Source organism: Cyanistes caeruleus, chromosome 10, assembly GCF_971803275.1.
Source record: "Cyanistes caeruleus chromosome 10, bCyaCae1.hap1.1, whole genome shotgun sequence".
In the NCBI taxonomy this organism is placed as follows: Eukaryota; Metazoa; Chordata; class Aves; order Passeriformes; family Paridae; genus Cyanistes; species Cyanistes caeruleus.
Window position 1 is genome coordinate 23,652,866 of NC_141710.1, and position 16,174 is coordinate 23,669,039.

At 44.9% G+C, this 16,174-nt stretch overlaps 1 protein-coding gene and 2 long non-coding RNA genes across 8 annotated transcripts in view; 1 reads left to right on the top strand and 2 right to left on the bottom strand.

Moving 5' to 3' along the window:
• On the bottom strand, positions 1 to 12,218 carry MFSD1 (major facilitator superfamily domain containing 1). Of its 3 annotated transcripts, XM_023932759.2 has the most exons (17): positions 11,950 to 12,218; positions 11,815 to 11,867; positions 10,766 to 10,878; positions 10,179 to 10,221; positions 9,751 to 9,818; positions 9,243 to 9,351; positions 8,654 to 8,756; positions 7,830 to 7,928; positions 7,295 to 7,406; positions 6,753 to 6,809; positions 6,027 to 6,183; positions 5,166 to 5,263; positions 4,315 to 4,427; positions 3,895 to 3,942; positions 3,675 to 3,735; positions 1,219 to 1,333; positions 1 to 994 (listed from the first exon to the last, which is right to left on the bottom strand). In XM_023932759.2, exons 1-17 carry the CDS (start codon positions 12,179 to 12,181, stop codon positions 935 to 937), a joined length of 1,641 nt encoding a protein of 546 aa, XP_023788527.2. In that variant the 5' UTR covers positions 12,182 to 12,218; the 3' UTR covers positions 1 to 934. The 3 variants fall into 3 exon arrangements, with proteins under 3 accessions (XP_023788527.2, XP_023788529.2, XP_023788530.2); XM_023932761.2 differs by lacking the exons at positions 1 to 994; positions 1,219 to 1,333 and adding an exon at positions 1,536 to 2,075 and having other exon boundaries at positions 11,950 to 12,211; XM_023932762.2 differs by lacking the exons at positions 1 to 994; positions 1,219 to 1,333 and adding an exon at positions 3,485 to 3,565 and having other exon boundaries at positions 11,950 to 12,172.
• The window catches only part of LOC111933283 (uncharacterized), a 7,461-nt gene continuing 1,061 nt past the window's right edge, over positions 9,775 to 16,174 (top strand). Inside the window, exons 1-3 of one of the 2 annotated variants that reach the window (XR_015274502.1) lie at positions 12,204 to 12,333; positions 12,567 to 13,036; positions 13,121 to 15,770. This is a non-coding gene — a long non-coding RNA (uncharacterized LOC111933283). Of the gene's footprint in view, positions 9,861 to 12,203; positions 12,334 to 12,566; positions 13,037 to 13,120; positions 15,771 to 16,174 lie in introns of those variants that run through there. The other variant, XR_015274501.1, reaches the window with a different exon arrangement.
• LOC147651384 (uncharacterized) overlaps positions 12,680 to 16,174 on the bottom strand; it is an 18,426-nt gene continuing 14,931 nt past the window's right edge. For all 3 annotated transcript variants that reach the window (XR_015274505.1, XR_015274503.1, XR_015274504.1), the window contains one exon: positions 12,680 to 12,764. This is a non-coding gene — a long non-coding RNA (uncharacterized LOC147651384). The remainder of the gene's footprint in view (positions 12,765 to 16,174) is intronic.

Sequence of the window (16,174 nt, forward strand, 5' to 3'; positions counted from 1 at the left end):
TCTCCTTTAAAACCAACTTTAATAGTGTGAGTTCTGCTGAAATTAAAAATATTAAGGATGTTCTACATCAAATGCAACATCTTTATTCTAACAAACTCCTCTCTCTGCTGCCAAGGACACTCCAAAGGCTCCTGAGCTTTCCCTATTCCCTGGAGCCATCCCAGGAATATTCCTGGGGCTCCACAAACCTGCCCTTTAAAGCAAGATCAGCTCAGTTCAGGGAGAATTTACCCAATTACCTCTAGGGGTAATTAACCAAAGCAAAATTGACTCTGCAGGAGCTCTGGGAACTCCCTGCTCAGCACGGAGCCTCCCATCAAGCGATGGGAAAATGAGGAGTTCCACCATGGAATTCAAGGCTTTGCCCTCTGCAAGCAAAATTCAGTTCTTGCTTTAATTCTTTTTATAGTTTTTTAGGCACTAACTCTTAAAAATGAACCACTTTTCACATTATTCAGGCTTGGAGAGGTTATTGCTGTTCCTGAGCTGGGAGAAATTCCAGGGTGAGCATGTCTGGAATTGGAGATTGCTCTGAAATATTCCCTTGGGAGCTCTTCCTCACCTTTTTCTCCCAGAAAAAGGAAAGAGAGCAATGAAGGTGTCCAGGAGGAGAGGCTGGGAAAGCCCCACCTCCATCCAGGCTCATCCCAGCAATTCCAGGATGGAATTTTCCCGTTTCACAGCCAGAGATCAAACCCTGGCCCTGCCTCAGCTACTCACGGAGAACTCGAGCCAGGAGGCAGCAGCAGGCACCCAGAGCTTCCAGCAGAGCCACAATTCCAGCAGGATCCCTGGACTGCCCAGCAAGGAGGAGTTTTAGGCAGTATTTTAAATCTAGGAGCTAGGCTTGCAGCAAAGCACGGAGCATCTGCTGGGGCTGGGCTCTGTGTCCCAGGAAATTCAGTGTATTCCTGCTGCTCACAGGGCCAAGCTGCTATTTCAGCACACTTCTGTGGGCCAGGGTGGAGAAACAGGAGGAGTAATGAGCTGGGAGCTGCAAGAAAAAATAAAATCAAGACATTCCTCAACCTCTGAGCTGGGCCAGCCTTTGATTCCTTTCCTTCATTAGGTTTTTAATTACTGGGAGATTTCTTTCTGAGAACAAATCCCAGGGATTTCACTCAGAGGTGGAGTTGCTGGCTGTTAAAAACAGCCAAATTCTAATAAGCCCCTCGTTATTCTGGTTTTTAATTGTCCATGAACCCCTGTTAGTGATACCTGAGCTCCAAGTTTGGACAGGTATTTATTCCTGAAACTAAAGGCATCAGCTTTTGGCAGCAATTTTGTCAAATCATCTTCGTTCTGCCTTCTGAGCCTCTCCTGCTCTTCTGCTCTGCAAAAGAAAAGTGGCAAAAGATGTTTGCCCTGAGGGAAAACCCTGCCAAGCAGGGAATGGTTGTTGTTTCAGCATTATTTAGTATTTTAATATCGTTGTTGTTGTTTTAATACCTAGGAAATGTTTTGAGGCATCGGGTGAACCACCCTGACAGATGTGCAGGGATCAATAATTCAGTGTAAAGAAAGAGAGAGGCTGATTTCTGCAGGTTCCTTTTATTTCATTCCAAGATTTCCGTAGAAAGAGAAACCTTTTGGCTTTTCCCAGATTACAAAGTGCTCAGGGGAGCTTCTGGAACAATTTTCAATCTCTTAAACAAACTTTCATCCCTTAAAACAAACATTACAATACAAAGAGAATCGAGAAGGCAATAAAAGACTGCTCAGCAGCCTCAGAATTCAGAAACCTATTAAAAAAAAAAAGTCCATTGGAGCATCTGTGGCTCTTTTTGCAGTGATGAAAGGAAACCCAAAGCTGTAAACACATTTCCAAAGTGGTTTTTGCACGAGGACAGTGACACAGAGCTGGGAGAGCTCTGGCTGAGAACAGAAAGCTGCACCTGGGAGCTCTGGGGGTTTGTGGGGTGGCAGAGCTCAGCCAGGGCCCTCAGCCAAACCAAGGGATTTTGGAATTGTTTAAACAAAAAGCAGGAGCTGAGGCAGCGCTGGAAGGCCCCGGTGAGCGGATCCTCCAGGGAAGGGCAGGGACTGCAGCTCTGCCACTCACTCAGCTCTCCTTTCTGAAACAAACCGGACAGTTACTGCAGGCAGGGCATCCCAAATCCCTCAGAATCCATGGAATTGGGACAGTTACTGCAGGCAGGGCATCCCAAATCCCACAGAACCCCTGGAATTGGGACAGTTACTGCAGGCAGGGCATCCCAAATCCCACAGAACCCATGGAATTGGGACAGGGAACAAGGGCTGGGGCATCCCAAATCCCACAGAATCCCTGGAATTGGGACAGGAACAAATATTGGGACAGGGCATCCTAAATCCTACAGAATCCCAGGAATTGTTCCAGGGAACAAACATGGGGCTGGGGCATCCCAAATCCCAGGGAATCCCTGGAATTGTTACACATGGGTGAGGGGCAGCTCTGACTGGACACAGAATTCTGAGGTTTGGGGTGTCTGTATTAAAAAAATTGGATTAAAAATCCTTTTGGCTCAAGGAGACTCATCACAATTAAATGTGGATTTGGTTTCGTTCAGCTTTCCTCAAGATTAATGTATGGAAAAAACAAGAAAAAAACATATTAAACCCCACAAGTCACTGGATACTTTGCTCACAGGTGCCTTAGGTTTTTTGGGATTCATTTCCTTAGGTTTTTTGGGATTAATTGAAGTAGCACCACATGGACACAGCCCAGTTTTACAGGAATCCATAAATCCATTTGTAAGAAATATTAGAAATTACCTACCTGGATCAAACCTATTATAAATATAAATATTATTTTAAAAATTATAAAAAATATTTTAATATATTTTATAAAAATTATATATCTAAGGTGTGTGATGAACATCTGCAGGTGAGATGTAATTACCTATTAAAAAATTAAGAATTCCAACAAAACTAAAGGGAACTAAAGGAAAATTTAAATCCCTCCAAAGTGTGAGGGAGCAGCTGAGCTGGGTTAGGTCAGAACAGAGCATTCCAAAGGAAAAATTCCATGTTCTTCACACTGCAGCAGCTGGAATTCTGCAGGTGTGGTTTTGAAAGCTGTGGTTTGCCATAACATGGATTTATTTCTTTACACAAGAATGTTAAATTAAGAATAATTAACTGTATTTTAATTGGATGAACCAGCCTGGTCAATGGAGCTGTCCCTGCAGGGTTGGGAACTGGGTGAACTTTAGGGTCTCTCCCAATCCAAACTATTCCATCAACAGTCAAAATTTCTCCATCCCAACCATTCCTGCCACCTCAAGTGCTCCATTTCCTTTTAAAGGAACTGAATCCCATTTTATTGAAAAGTCCTGGCCCATTTTCTTACTGAAAATAAAAACTTGTGTTAGCAGGAGGATTTGTGACAGGTGTGACCCCAAACTGGGCTTTCCCAGCAGTGCTGTGATTTCCACTCAAACCACCTCATTTTCTACCCCATTTCAGCTGTGAGGCCACTGAAATAAAGGAAAACAGAGAGGAAAAGTGCCAGGAAAGAACAGCTGGATAAAGCTACCTCAAATATTGATTCACAGGAGGTAGGGATATGAAATCCTAAACCAGACTGGTAAGAAAATAAATCCAATATAAATCAGACTGGTGAAATGATCTCCTTAATCCCTCCAGGACAAACATTTCCCGAGGACTCTGACATTTCCTGGCTCTGTACTTACTCAGAAGCAGCTGCTTTTTGCAGTTTTGCCCTTTTCTTTGCAGACCAGTTGAGATCACCACCTGTAACAGCAGCAATGTGCACTCTGAGACCTTTAAAACGGGGATTATTTTTGCCTTTGGTATCAAAGCTCCCCCCAGGAGTTCTCAGAGCACTGAGAAATCAGAAGAGTGATTTTACAGAAGTAGAAATTGAGGTAAAGAGAAGCTGCAAAGACTCACCTGTGAGGTGATTCACAAAGTACAGCAGCACCACAGCTATCAGTGACACTGCAAAAAGAAAGGGACAAGAAATGAACAGCTTGAACCCACAACCAAGATTTTCATGGTAACTCAGAGGGGTTTTCTGCTTTTGGAAATCTCCCTGTGCTCACAGCATGTGGTCATTCAGAAATGATCTTAATTTTAAACTTGAAATTTATACTTGAAAAGCATTATTTGTCTACTTTCACTCCCTTTTTTAAACACTGAAACTCTTCACACCTCAGGCAAACCCCAAGCACTCCACTGGCTGTGAGTTCAACCCAGCACTGCCCCAGCTGACACCTCTAGAAGAGGAATTGTTTCTGTTTTCCAGGAAATATGAACCCCAAAAGCCCAATGAAGCTTCCTGAAGCCATTCCCAGGGCGTCCCACACTCACAGCAAACACAGGCACTGAAGAAGACCTCGAGGAACAGGTATCCCCTGGTGTCCAGGATCATTCCAGCTGCTATGGCAATCACTGCCAGGCCCAGGTTCTGGATGGACTGCATGCTGGGACACAGCAGGAACACCACTCAGTTCTTCTCTCAGCAAAATGGATTTAGTTTTGCTCAGGAAAAACTCCCCAGTGCCACTGGAGCTCATGAGAGATGCTCATTCCCCATGTTTTGAGACATGGCAGAGTCAGGGCTCAGTTGTTTCGCAGAAGTTCCTGTGCCTGTGCCTGTCCCCAGCCTCAGGCTCTGCCCAAATCCCATCCCCAAAGCAGGCAGGGATTCCTGCTCCAGACCTGGAGGAGCTGGGCACCAGGAATGGGTTGGATGTGCTCAGGTTCAGTGGCTCAAGAGTGTCAGGAGTCAGGGAATGGTTTGGGACGGGAGGGACCGTAAAGCTCACCCAGCCCCAAGGCAGGGACACCTCCCACTGCCCCAGGCTGCCCCCAGCCCCAGTGTCCATTCCTGGCACTGCCAAGGATGCTCTGGGAATCCCATCCCAGCCACTCCTCAGCCTCACAGGGAGCAATCCCTTCCCAATGTCCCAAGTCAATCTCTTCTCCTTTAGTTCAAACCATTCCCCCTTGGCCAAGGTCCCTCTCCAGCTCTCCCACAGGCTTCCTGCACTGGAATCCATCCAGCCCCTCCCAGCCAGGAATTCCTTCCCAAGATCCAGCCCTGCCATTCCCTGGGTCCTGTCCCTCCATCCCTTGTCCCCAGTCACCTGGGACAATCCCAGCCCAACCCCAGCTCCTGCTGGAGCTCTGGCCTGGCACAAATCCATGGAAATACTCACAAGCCATAGGCAGTTCCCAGCTGGTGCTCAGGGACCACAAAGGCCACCATGGGCCACAGGGCACAGGCCAGCAGGGAATAGGCCACACCCAGCAGGCACTGGGACACGGGACAACAAACAGGGTTACAGCACAGGCACACCCCAAAAATTCAGGTATTGACCCTCCCTTTCCCCAAAAGGAGCTCAAGAAACACTTTGTGCAAGGAAATTCTACATAAATATCCACACTTGGAACTGGAGTGACCCCCAAAATAAATTTTGTGTTTTGACTGAACACCCCTCAGAGCTGCACCTCACTAGAAAAATGCTTGAAAAGCAAAGTTTTTAATCCCTGCCCCATGGGTGAGCATCATAACCCTCAGCTCCAAATAGGAAATATTTCCTGAAATATTTCCTCAAATCTGCTCTCAATAATGCAAGTTTTTACTAAGGTTCAATTCAGCACATCAGAGGCAGTCTGAGTAATAGTAATAAGCTTAAGAAATAAACTGAAAGAAGAATTTTTAGGAGAAAAAGAGAGCAGTTTGAGTAATAGTAATAAGCTTAAGAAATAAACTAAAAGAAGAATTTTTAGGAGAAAAAGAGAGCAGTTTGAGTAATAGAAATAAAATTTAGAAATAAACTAAACAATTTTTAGGAGAAAAGAGAGTAGTTTGAGTAAGAGACTTCAGAAATAAATTACAAGAGGAATTTTTAGGAGAGAAGCGAGCACCTGGCACAGGAATTCAGTAATGGAGCGAGGAATCTTTTCCACCTCCCAACACACAGAATAATTCAGTGCCAAGCCCAGTGCTTGTTTTGTATTTCTGAAATCAGTATCTGACATCCTCTTTAGGTGTAAACCCCAGGACATGAGGTTACCATGGCTATCCAGGGGTTCCAGAAGGTGAAGGCCAGCAGGATGTGCGAGGCCAGCGTGGTCACCACAGCACACAGCACCCAGATGATGTTCTTGCCAACTTTATCCACCAGCAGCCCAAACACCGGGGACATGGGGGCTGAGATGATGTACACCACGCTGCACCAGAGGGAAATCAAAGATTTAACACTCACAGAGGCCTCTCTTAACTCTGAGGACAAAAGGAAAAAACATTCCCCCCCCCCCACCAAATCCCAATAATTTAGAATTTCTAAAGGTTTGAGGACATGGAAGTGCTCAGCACCCAAGGAAACAGTGACAGACTCTGAGCCCAGCAGGGGTTTTCTTGTGGGGTTTTATTGCTTTGGGGTTTGGCCACATCACAAATTCATCCTCAAATGACCAAAATTGAGTTCCTTTAGTGCTGTTATTAAACTTTTATTTTATTTATTTATTAAACCTTAATTGCTGTTATTAAACTTTTATCACTCAGCAAAGAATCACTAAATACTAAAATAAAACCCTTCAGAGCTTTTTCTTTCCAGTGGGAACATCTGTTTTTAATAAAAAACACACTCACATTTCCCAGTTATTCCTTGGGTCTTGTAAATTATTTCTCCACTTAAATGCAGCTCACAGGAGATCCCAAACATCTTCCCACCTGCCCAGAGCCCAAAAACACATCCTAAAACCTGGCAGTGTTCCTTATTAAATCAACCCCAATATACCTGTTAATTGCACTGGCTTCTTGAGGGGAAAACCGGAATTTTTCAATAAAGAAAACCCTGAGGGAAGGAAAAAAATCCATTTAGGAAAATGCAGACTTGAAGGACATGCAATCAAAATTAAGTTAGACAAAGACATGAGAATCTCATTTATGGAAAAATTAAATAGAGCTTTGCCATAAATATCCCAGATTCTCATTTATAATTAATTTAGGAGCTTGTTATCAGACTCCACAGATTTTAATTTAAGGATCATTCAAATTATATTTTGGGGAAAACATAAAAAGTTAATAATGAAAATTTAACCCAAATAGTGAGTTGTAAATTTGGAAGGAATCCTACAGGACACCAAATTCCACCCCATGTTTTAAACCTGTACCCAGTTTTAATCAGGAAATCAAACATTCCTCAGGCTCCTGAGTTCTGACAACTCAGAGTGGCAATTCCCACAAAGCTCAGCTGATAAATGTGGAGTTTTTTAAGGATTTTGGTTAAAAGCTTGGCCAGATTCCAAGGGAATTGCTGGAAGAGTGAGTGGCACTTACTTCCCCAGGCCAATGAAAGGGAAAACTGCAGCGTAGTAACAGACACAGATGACAAAGATGAGCCACAAGGACAAGGAGAAATCCTTCACATCCGTCAGCTTGATCACTTCTCCTGCAGAGGGGTGAGACACAGCATGGAATCACTCAGGATAAACAAATCTGGGATTCATCCCCACTGGAGAACACCCAGGTGATCCCAAACCCCCCTAAAGCACATCCCTGCCCCTGCCTGGAGATCAAAGGTCCCTTCCATCCCAAACCAGTCTGGGATTCCACTGGATCTCAAATTGAGTTTATTTTTAATTGGCCTGAGTTCTCCCCCATGGAAAACTCGACCCAGCACACACTGACAGGGAAGAGCTCCATGGTTCTGCATCCCTTAAGGAAATTAACTCCAAGAAAACCCAGAGCCAGTGGCAATGGCACCAAAAAATGATGATTAGAACCGTGGAGATGTTGAGCAGCAGCCCCTGAATGACCTGAAATGCAAACCTGCCCAGTGCAGGGTCAGCTCCAGCTCAGCCCCAGCACTCACCTGTTTTCCCCTGCTCCTTACAAAGCAGTTTCTCTGCTCTCCTGTCCAGGTAAGCCAGGATTAAAGCACAGCTCAGTGAGAACAGACAAGTGACTCCACCTGAAGAAGGCAACACCACGTGCTCAGCTGACAACTCGAGCAGTAATTTGATTTTTCAGCCCAATTAGCAGAGTTTTTGTTGGACACATCAAGGTACACCAGCAGCTTTAAGGCCCAAGAGCTGCACAGCTCCAAGGTTCAGGTGTAAAACTGAAGCCTGACACGTGTGGCACACACCTGCCCTGGAGCACAAACACGTACATTAATTTATTTTATTTAAAACATCACCACCACTTGCCCTCAGCATGGCCAAGCTCCTCACCTGCACCTTGCAGGAACAGAAACAAAGCCTGGCCTTATTCCCAACACCAAAATCTCCATGCCCAGGGCTCTGAGGGAAGGGAACACACCCCAAAATTGTTCAAATTTCACTTCTACAATCAGATAACCACAGGCAAGCTTGGACACGCCTCAGAAAAATTTTCAAGCCTGCCCTTTGCTCAGAGAATGTGAAATATTTCATCTCCACAAGACACAAACTTGAATTTGGCAACCCCAAAAATGCCACAGCACTTCAGGAGCTGCAGTAATCCGAGAGAAAATGAGAATATGATACAAGAGGTGCTGGAATTGCTCTTCCTATGCTCAAACAGATTTGTGCTGTTTTTAAGTGGTTAATAAATGCTTTTAAGTGGTTAATAAATGTTTTTACATGGTCAATAAATGCTATTAAGTGGTTAATAATGAACACACACGCAGATGACACAAGTCAAGCCATCACTGACCTATGAGCAGAGCCAGGCCGAGGGTGCTGGGACCAGCAGAGCCCAGGAGATCCTGAACTCTGGAGTAGATCCATCCCATGATATTCATGTTCACCGTGCTCCCCTAGGCACAGCAGAGCCATGTGAAGATCCCAGCATTTCCCAGCTCCAGGGAACACCAGGCACCAGTGTTTATCATTAAAATGCTACCCAGGGAACTTAAAGCAGGACAGAAATGATTCCCTGCTGGGCTGGTAACAAATGAATCATTGCAACATCACAAACTGAAATTTTACACAAGGCTGGGAGAGCTCTCACTTATGAGAAATGAATAAACCCACATGCACAAGCTCAGAAACGGAGCTGAATTTAACATATTTGGCCAAACAGGATTCCCAGCTGACAAGCACCAGGAAAAAAATCCCATTTTCCCCTCCTTTTGTCCCCAGAGAATGACCCATGGCTGCAATCCCAAGGCTGCCACCAGCTGAGCACTGGTGAACATCCCCCAGCCCCAGCTGGGAGCAGCTGCACTGGTTAAAAACCCCCAAAATGAGCTATGAAATGAGGAGCCCAGCTCCTCTCTCCATTCCCAGCTGTGCAAACTCACAATTCTGGCCATGCTGAGCTGCAATCCAAACACCAGGTTCAGCTCCTTGCCCTTGAACCAGCTCACTGCATACGTGTTCTGGGCCACCGCCAAGGACTCGCCCCCGATCCTGCACAACCAACCAGAACATCTCCAATGCAGCAGGCAAAGATAAAAGGTTGGGCAAGAGCAGAGTTCCAGAGGAATCTGGCTGTGCACAGGCAGATTTAATGGATGTTTATATAGACAAGGCAACAGAAAGCAAATATTTCAAAATGGAAGTGTGGTGATTGAAGAATGATTGGTGGCTCCAGTTTTTGATTCAGCAGCACCTGCAAAGTCCTGGGTTTTGTTTTCTAAGTTACACACGGAAAAGAAGGGGAGATCTTGCATTCCTCAGCTTCAGAGGTCTCAGAATCCACCACTTTTGATTCCAAGTGGCAGCTCTTCTTTAAGAGAGTTCTCTAGGGTTAGTTTTTGTAGTTACTGGATGGCCTTACCTCAAAGAGCACAAACCTTCCACACTCACCCAAATATGAATCTGCCCACTTCCATCAGCCAGAAGGTGTTGAACAGCGCTCCCAGAGCAAAAACCACCTGCAAACAGCAGCGAGGGAGAGTGAAAATTGTGCATTTCAGGTATGGAACAAAGCTGAACTGCCTGAAAACAGGAACAAAAATGCTTTTTCCCTTCCCAGAAATACTTCACAGTCCTGCTCCTTTTGGCTTTTGCTCCCTCTGCTGTTTCCATCTCCTGGCCCAGCTGGGACTGTGTCATCCTCAACCAATTTCACATCAAACACATAAAAAAGGTGGATCCTTCCCACAATTCCAGGCACATTCCAAGGTTCCCTTTCCCAGTACAACCCAGGCTTCTCCCATTCCAGCTCTCAGCTGTCTCAGGTGAAACACAAACTGCAGACCCAGATCAGCCTTCACTCCCTCCCTGGCACTCACCTGCCCAACACACACAAAGATGCTGAATATGACAGTGCCCAACCTAGAAAGAAAATAAATTAAGAATTTAATTAAATTTAAGAAATAATAATTAATATATTAATATAATATATTAATATATTATATATTGTATATATTAATATAATATATTAATATAGTATAAGAATTAATAATTAAAATAAATTAAGAATAAATAAAGAATAATATGCATTTCAAGCACAATCAGAATCCTTTTTTTATTTTTCCTACAAAGCACTATTTTAGACCTGCAGCAGGGAAACAAGGGAAGGTGGATGGGTAATTAAAAGGTCTCTGTAATAAATTATGCAGCTCAACAACTCCCATAGAAAACAGGTAGCACAAGGTGGTGGTTTTGAAATTTATTTAAAATCATAAATAACTTTATTTAAATTATAAAGGAATAGAAGCTCATCTATATTGTTAAAAAATCCTAAACTGCATGGGGGAAAAAAATAATGAAAAGGTTTATTATAACCTTGAAAAGCTTTAAAATATAAAGTTTCAACTTCACCTGCAGTTCTAGCTCATCATTCCTTGCACAAGAGGGACACAAAGATGGCACTCACCGGATCCCAAAGACTCTGTCTATCAGGAAACCTCCGAAGAAGCACAGCACCACATTGGGCCAGGAGTACCAGGCATAGAGTGCCATGAACTGGGCTGTGTTCACCTTCATGTCCTACAGAACATGGGACAATTGTAAAAAGTCATTATTCCTGAGCTAGCTGCAGGGACACAGAGTATTCAGGAAGAACCACCTAGAAACAAAGTGTATTTTCTGTAATTCACAGATGGGTTAGGGTGGAAGGGCCTTAAAGTCCATTTTGTTCCTGTGAAAAACGAGGTTCACATATCTTTTATAGAATTTAGAAGTTTAATAGAAAGACAATTAGGAGATAAAAATAAAGTTTATAGATATGGCTGGGTGTCTCTGCATTCACCTCACTAACAAAGGATTGTCCCTTAAAAACAGAACCTTACTACATATCCATAAATTCTCATACATATTCAAACATTCTTCTTAAGTTTTGGATGTTTCTTTGTTTAGTTTTTGACTCGCCCCCTTCCCAATAAATCAATCTTCTTGGATCCACCGAGTTTTACATTCCCTGATAACAGAAATGCAATAAATTCCTCCCCCAAAGCTCTGGTCACTGCTGTCCTCATCTGGATAAGATAATCTGAGAATGCAGGGAGGTCTCTAATTATCTTTTTCAGTCTTTGGGTTATACAAACAAAAGTAGTTTTGTTTTAATACTATGCCATAGCTCAACATATATGTATATTATACTACTATTTCTAAGTTTCACCAATAACAGAAATAGAATGAACTATATTAATATAACGAAGTTTTCTAACCTTATACATATAACATTCATTTTAATATTTGCAAAAACCCAACAATATATTTTTTATCTATAACAGTTCCGAGCCCACCTTCCACTATCCCGGGTTGCTCCAAATGGCCCTGGGCACTGCCAGGGATCCCGGGGCAGCCGCAGCTCCTCCGGCCCCGCTGTGCCCAGGGAACAATTCCTGCCCATTTCCCACCTCCCGCTCTGCCCCGGGTATTCCATCAGTGTCCTGCATTTCCCAGCCCCCCGGCAGAACTCACCCGCTGAACCTGTGTCTGCAGAGCGGCCGGGTTATCGTAGCAGAAGTAGCTGCCTGCGGGGAGAAGGGAACGGCTCAGGGCTCTGGCCCGCCACCCACACCCCAAACCCCACTCACGCAGCCCCCCGGCCCGCACCGAATCCCAGGAAGCACATGAGGGCCAGGACGAGCAGGCGGTGCGGGAGGCGGCGGGGGTCGCAGGCGGCAGGCAGGGCGCGGGGAGGGCCCGGGGAGCCGCCGCCATCGCCGCCATCGGAGCCCAGCAGCGCCCGCTCCTCCTCCGCCATCGCGCCCGCCTCACGTGAGCGCCCGCCACGTGACCCGCCACACGTGATCATCCACACGTGACCCTCCCCACACGTGATCATCAGACACGTGACCCTCCCCGCGTGGCGACCCCCCCGGCACGTGACCCCGTTGCCATGGCAGCGCCCCCTGAGGCCTGGCGGGGGGCCCTGGGAAACAGGAATATCAAATAAATATAGAAACTGTAAATGCAAACCTAAGTGTAAGAGTAAATGTAAGTGTAAATGGAAGTGTAAATGTAAGCGTAATTGTAAATGGAAGTGTAAATGGAAGTGTAAGAGTAAATGTAAATGTAAATGTAAGAGTACATGTAAGAGTAAATGTAAATGGGAATGTAAGAGTAAATGTAAGTGTAAGTGTAAATGTAAATGTGTGTTTGCAGGCCAGGCTGCCACCAGCCCACAATAAGCATCCAGGGAAATGTAACCGTTTATTTCCCTTTTCAAGGTGTAGAAAGCAAAGGGCTGAGTTTTACCAGATGCTGAACAAGACATTCCAGCTGCTCTGTCATGAATTTGCTAAGGAACCGTAAAAGAAAGTCAAAACAACTCCTCAAAACATGCAGGTATCGTGTTGTGAATCAGCTGCAAACCCCTCTTGGATGTGAAACGCTTCATTGCACTTGGTACATGTCTTTTCAGAGACCTGCCAAAAGAGAAATGTGTTATTAAATGAATCATGTTCAAGTGCTCTGAACTGGTTTAGATTCCTTGAAACCCGAGCATCTCAGTTTACTACAGTGCCTGTGAAAAACATGGTCTTAAATTACAAGGCTTCGGTGGAAAAGCAGTTGTGCAACAGATTGGAGAGTTTCAGTGACAAACTCAAGGATTTCAGTGACAAACTGGTGTTTTTGTAAAAAATCTGAGAGTTACAGTGACAAACTCAAGGGCTTTTGTAAAAAACTCGAGGATTTAGTGACAAACTCAAGGGGTTTTGTAAAAAACTTGAGGGTTTCTGTATCAAACTTGAGGATTCCAGTGACAAACTCGAGGATTTAGTGACAAACTCAAGGGGGTTTGTAAAAAACACGAGGATTCCAGTGACAAACTTGAGGATTCCAGTAATAAATTCCAAGATTTTATTGCCACTTGAGGGAGCTCAAAGATAATTGACTTCGCAGAGCCACTTGGAGTTTCCTAATTCCAGGGAGACCATTTCTATCCACAGCTAGAATGGATAACTTTGGAAAGCAAAGCTAAATCGAGCCTGGGTTTGTATTTCTCTTGTTCTGTGTAACATCAGAGTAATTATCAGAGTGTAAGAAATTACAGCCATGTATCCAGAATATTTAACAGGTGAAAAAGACAAGTTTTTCCCTTGTTAATTCCCAATATTTGCCTTTCTCCCCCATCACTTCCACCTTCACACCTTGGCTATGACCTTGCTGTGCCTGAGGCTCGTGGCTGTGATCTTCCTGTGGGTTCAGCCAGGGAAGTGTTTATGTCCAAGATAAATACAGTGGATTGCTCTAAAACTCAGGCTTTAGCATGTTTACTACAGATGCTGCCTCCCCATAAATCAGAGCACTTGAAGTGCCACATGATCCCAAATGCTGTGTTTAACAGCAGCAGATGGAGGAAAAGCTGTGTACAGGACTTTATAGGGGCCATAAAATCCTTCTGCCTGTGGCCTCCCCTCCTTGCACTGCCCGCATCCATCAGGTGCAGGGAGCACTCAGGACAGTAAATATTCCCAGGAAACGAGGATGAGTTTCAGGGTTCAGCTCCTCAGCGTTATTGCTGGCTTTGGGAAGGTGCTTCAACACTGCAACGAAGCAGGAGCTGTATTTCACATGGTTAAACTGACTCCACCATCATTTCCCCATTGTCCATCTTCTGAAGGAAAAATCTCATGGTTTCCTCCCAAGGGATGAAGGATCTGTCATACAGATCACATACAGTGATACAGGCACACAAACAGTTTTTAATCACTCCACGTGCTGAGGAATGGGTGATTACAAACCTCTGTCTCACTCAAATATTATTGGGAGTTTCTGCAGCATCCCAAGATGAGTGTGATTTCTTCAAATGTGATTTCTTCAAAGTGCTGGGAAGAGGCTGAGGAAGCTTTTCTGCCCCATAAATCTCTCTGAGAGCAAAGATCCTGGCCTGAGGAAGCTCCTGTGGCTGGGAGGGACCCTGTGCCAAAGCAAACAGCTCCTGCCTCTGCTGAGTCACACGAGCACTGAGCGGGGTGTGTTTGTGGCTCCTTGTTCCACACTGTTAAATGTTGTTCTGCATCCTTCCTGAAATTCACAGCTCTTCCCAAGGCTCCTTCTCCAACAGCCAGCTCAGGTAATGGAGTGAAATCACCTCCCAGGAGAGTGTTTTGCACATTAATGATGTGCAGCTTCTCAGCCAAGCCAGGACTTTCAGGAGGACTTTTTGGATGTTCCAGGCCAGGCTGGCCAGGGCCTGGAGCAGCCTGGTTCAGTGGAAGGTGTGGTATGAGGTGATTTTACGGTCCCTTCCCACCCAAACCAGTCTGGGATTCTGGGATTTCAGAGCTTCAGGCTGTGGGGACTAGAACTGAATTTCTAGGTAACACTTGAACCTGGCTCCATGCACAACTTTGTCCCTGTTTTCCTCAGGATACACAAATTCCTGGTGGATCTTAACAGTGCTAAGTTTTAAAAATCCCCAGGTGATTTGGTGGAAATACTGAACAACTACGGCTGCCTGGGAGCCACTGAAGCAAAGCATTTCTTGGAGAGATCATCTTTGAAAAGATGCATTCTCAAAACATTTAAACTTCATAAAACTCTCCTGTTTCATCCAGCGGGATGGACATGAAGGATTTCATGGCTAACCCTGGAATTTCAGGAGGAAGCTTTGATCCTGAATCAGGTGCTGGAGGTTGGTGCCACCCAGCCTCAGTGCCCTGGGAATGAAGGAAGTTCCCACCCTGGACAAGGGCTCTGCTTCCCTCCTCTGGCTGAAGGCCAAGAGAGCTCATTGTCACCAGGGCTCCTCATCCTCTGGGAACGGGAGTGATGGAAGCCAGAAATGGATGGGACAGGGAACTGCTTCCCCCTGGCTCCGTGGCAGGGCTGCAGCATCCCCTTGTACATCCATCCCCCTGTAAGCACAGAAATCATCCTGTTCCCAAAGCCAGGGCTGCTCCCAGCACCTGGCACTCCAAGGATCCGGCAGCACCTCCTCATTCCAGCCTCCTGCTGTCCCCTCTCAGCTCTGAGTTCTCTCCCTCTGCTCCTTCATTCCAAAGGCAGATCTCCTGTCAGGCTCCTGATTTCCCCCTGCCCGAGGCTGAGCATTTTCTGCACATCCAGCAGTTCCTCCTCAGGCATTTCCTCTGCCCTCCAGGGGCTGAACTTTGCTGGAGACTTTCCAAGACCTGGCTAAGGTGGGGTGGATTTCTTTCCTTCTCTCTGCTGCAGCCCAGAGAACTTTCCAAGCAAACAGCTTGGTTCAGTGGTCCCGTTGTTCCCTGAACTTTAATTCCTTTGCTGGTACACCTGATCCCTCACTTTCAAATTAATTCCTCCCCTCTGTGGAATTCCTTCTCACCAGCTCTCCCAGGCCTTGGATCTAAGGAAATTCGATTAAATTCTGTCTTTGTAGTTGACGTGGTTATGTTAAATATTCTCATTGGGTTGAGATCGTTTAAAATAAAACCAAAAATGAAAAATCACGATTATTCCAATAATCCTGAGTCATCTCCACACACCCAGCTCTGTCTCAGAGTATGGGACTTTGCTTCATAACCCAAGAAAGTGATACCATGGGGAAAAAAATTACAAAAAGCTCAAGGAAAGGAGAAAAGGGTGGGAAAGGGGGAGAATAATTATTTCCTTATAGGCAAAGAACTGGAAACAAGCTGGAGAAGGGAGGAAAAACCATTTCACAAACTGATAATTCAAATTAGAGGATAAGAAGTTCTGCCTAAGTATTTGTTAAAGGGCTGGAGAGGGAGATGAAATGCAATTTTCTTTTTTATTTCTTTCAAAGAGTGAATGAGAAATTATTTTGCACAGAAAAAAAACATTGTGATCTAATTCTGAAAATATATAATTTCCTTTAGAAGCACCTTGC

Bases quoted from the DNA above. Each gene is read 5' to 3' on its own strand.
- MFSD1 (XM_023932759.2), bottom strand. From the start codon at position 12,181: ATGATCACGTGTGGGGAGGGTCACGTGTGGATGATCACGTGTGGCGGG. The intron at 3,736-3,894 runs GTGAGTCTTTGC...CTGCTGTTACAG, and splicing joins CTTTGTGAATCACCTCACAG to GTGGTGATCTCAACTGGTCT. The intron at 995-1,218 runs GTATCACTAACA...TTTTTCTTGCAG, and splicing joins TGTCCAAACTTGGAGCTCAG to CTCCCAGCTCATTACTCCTC.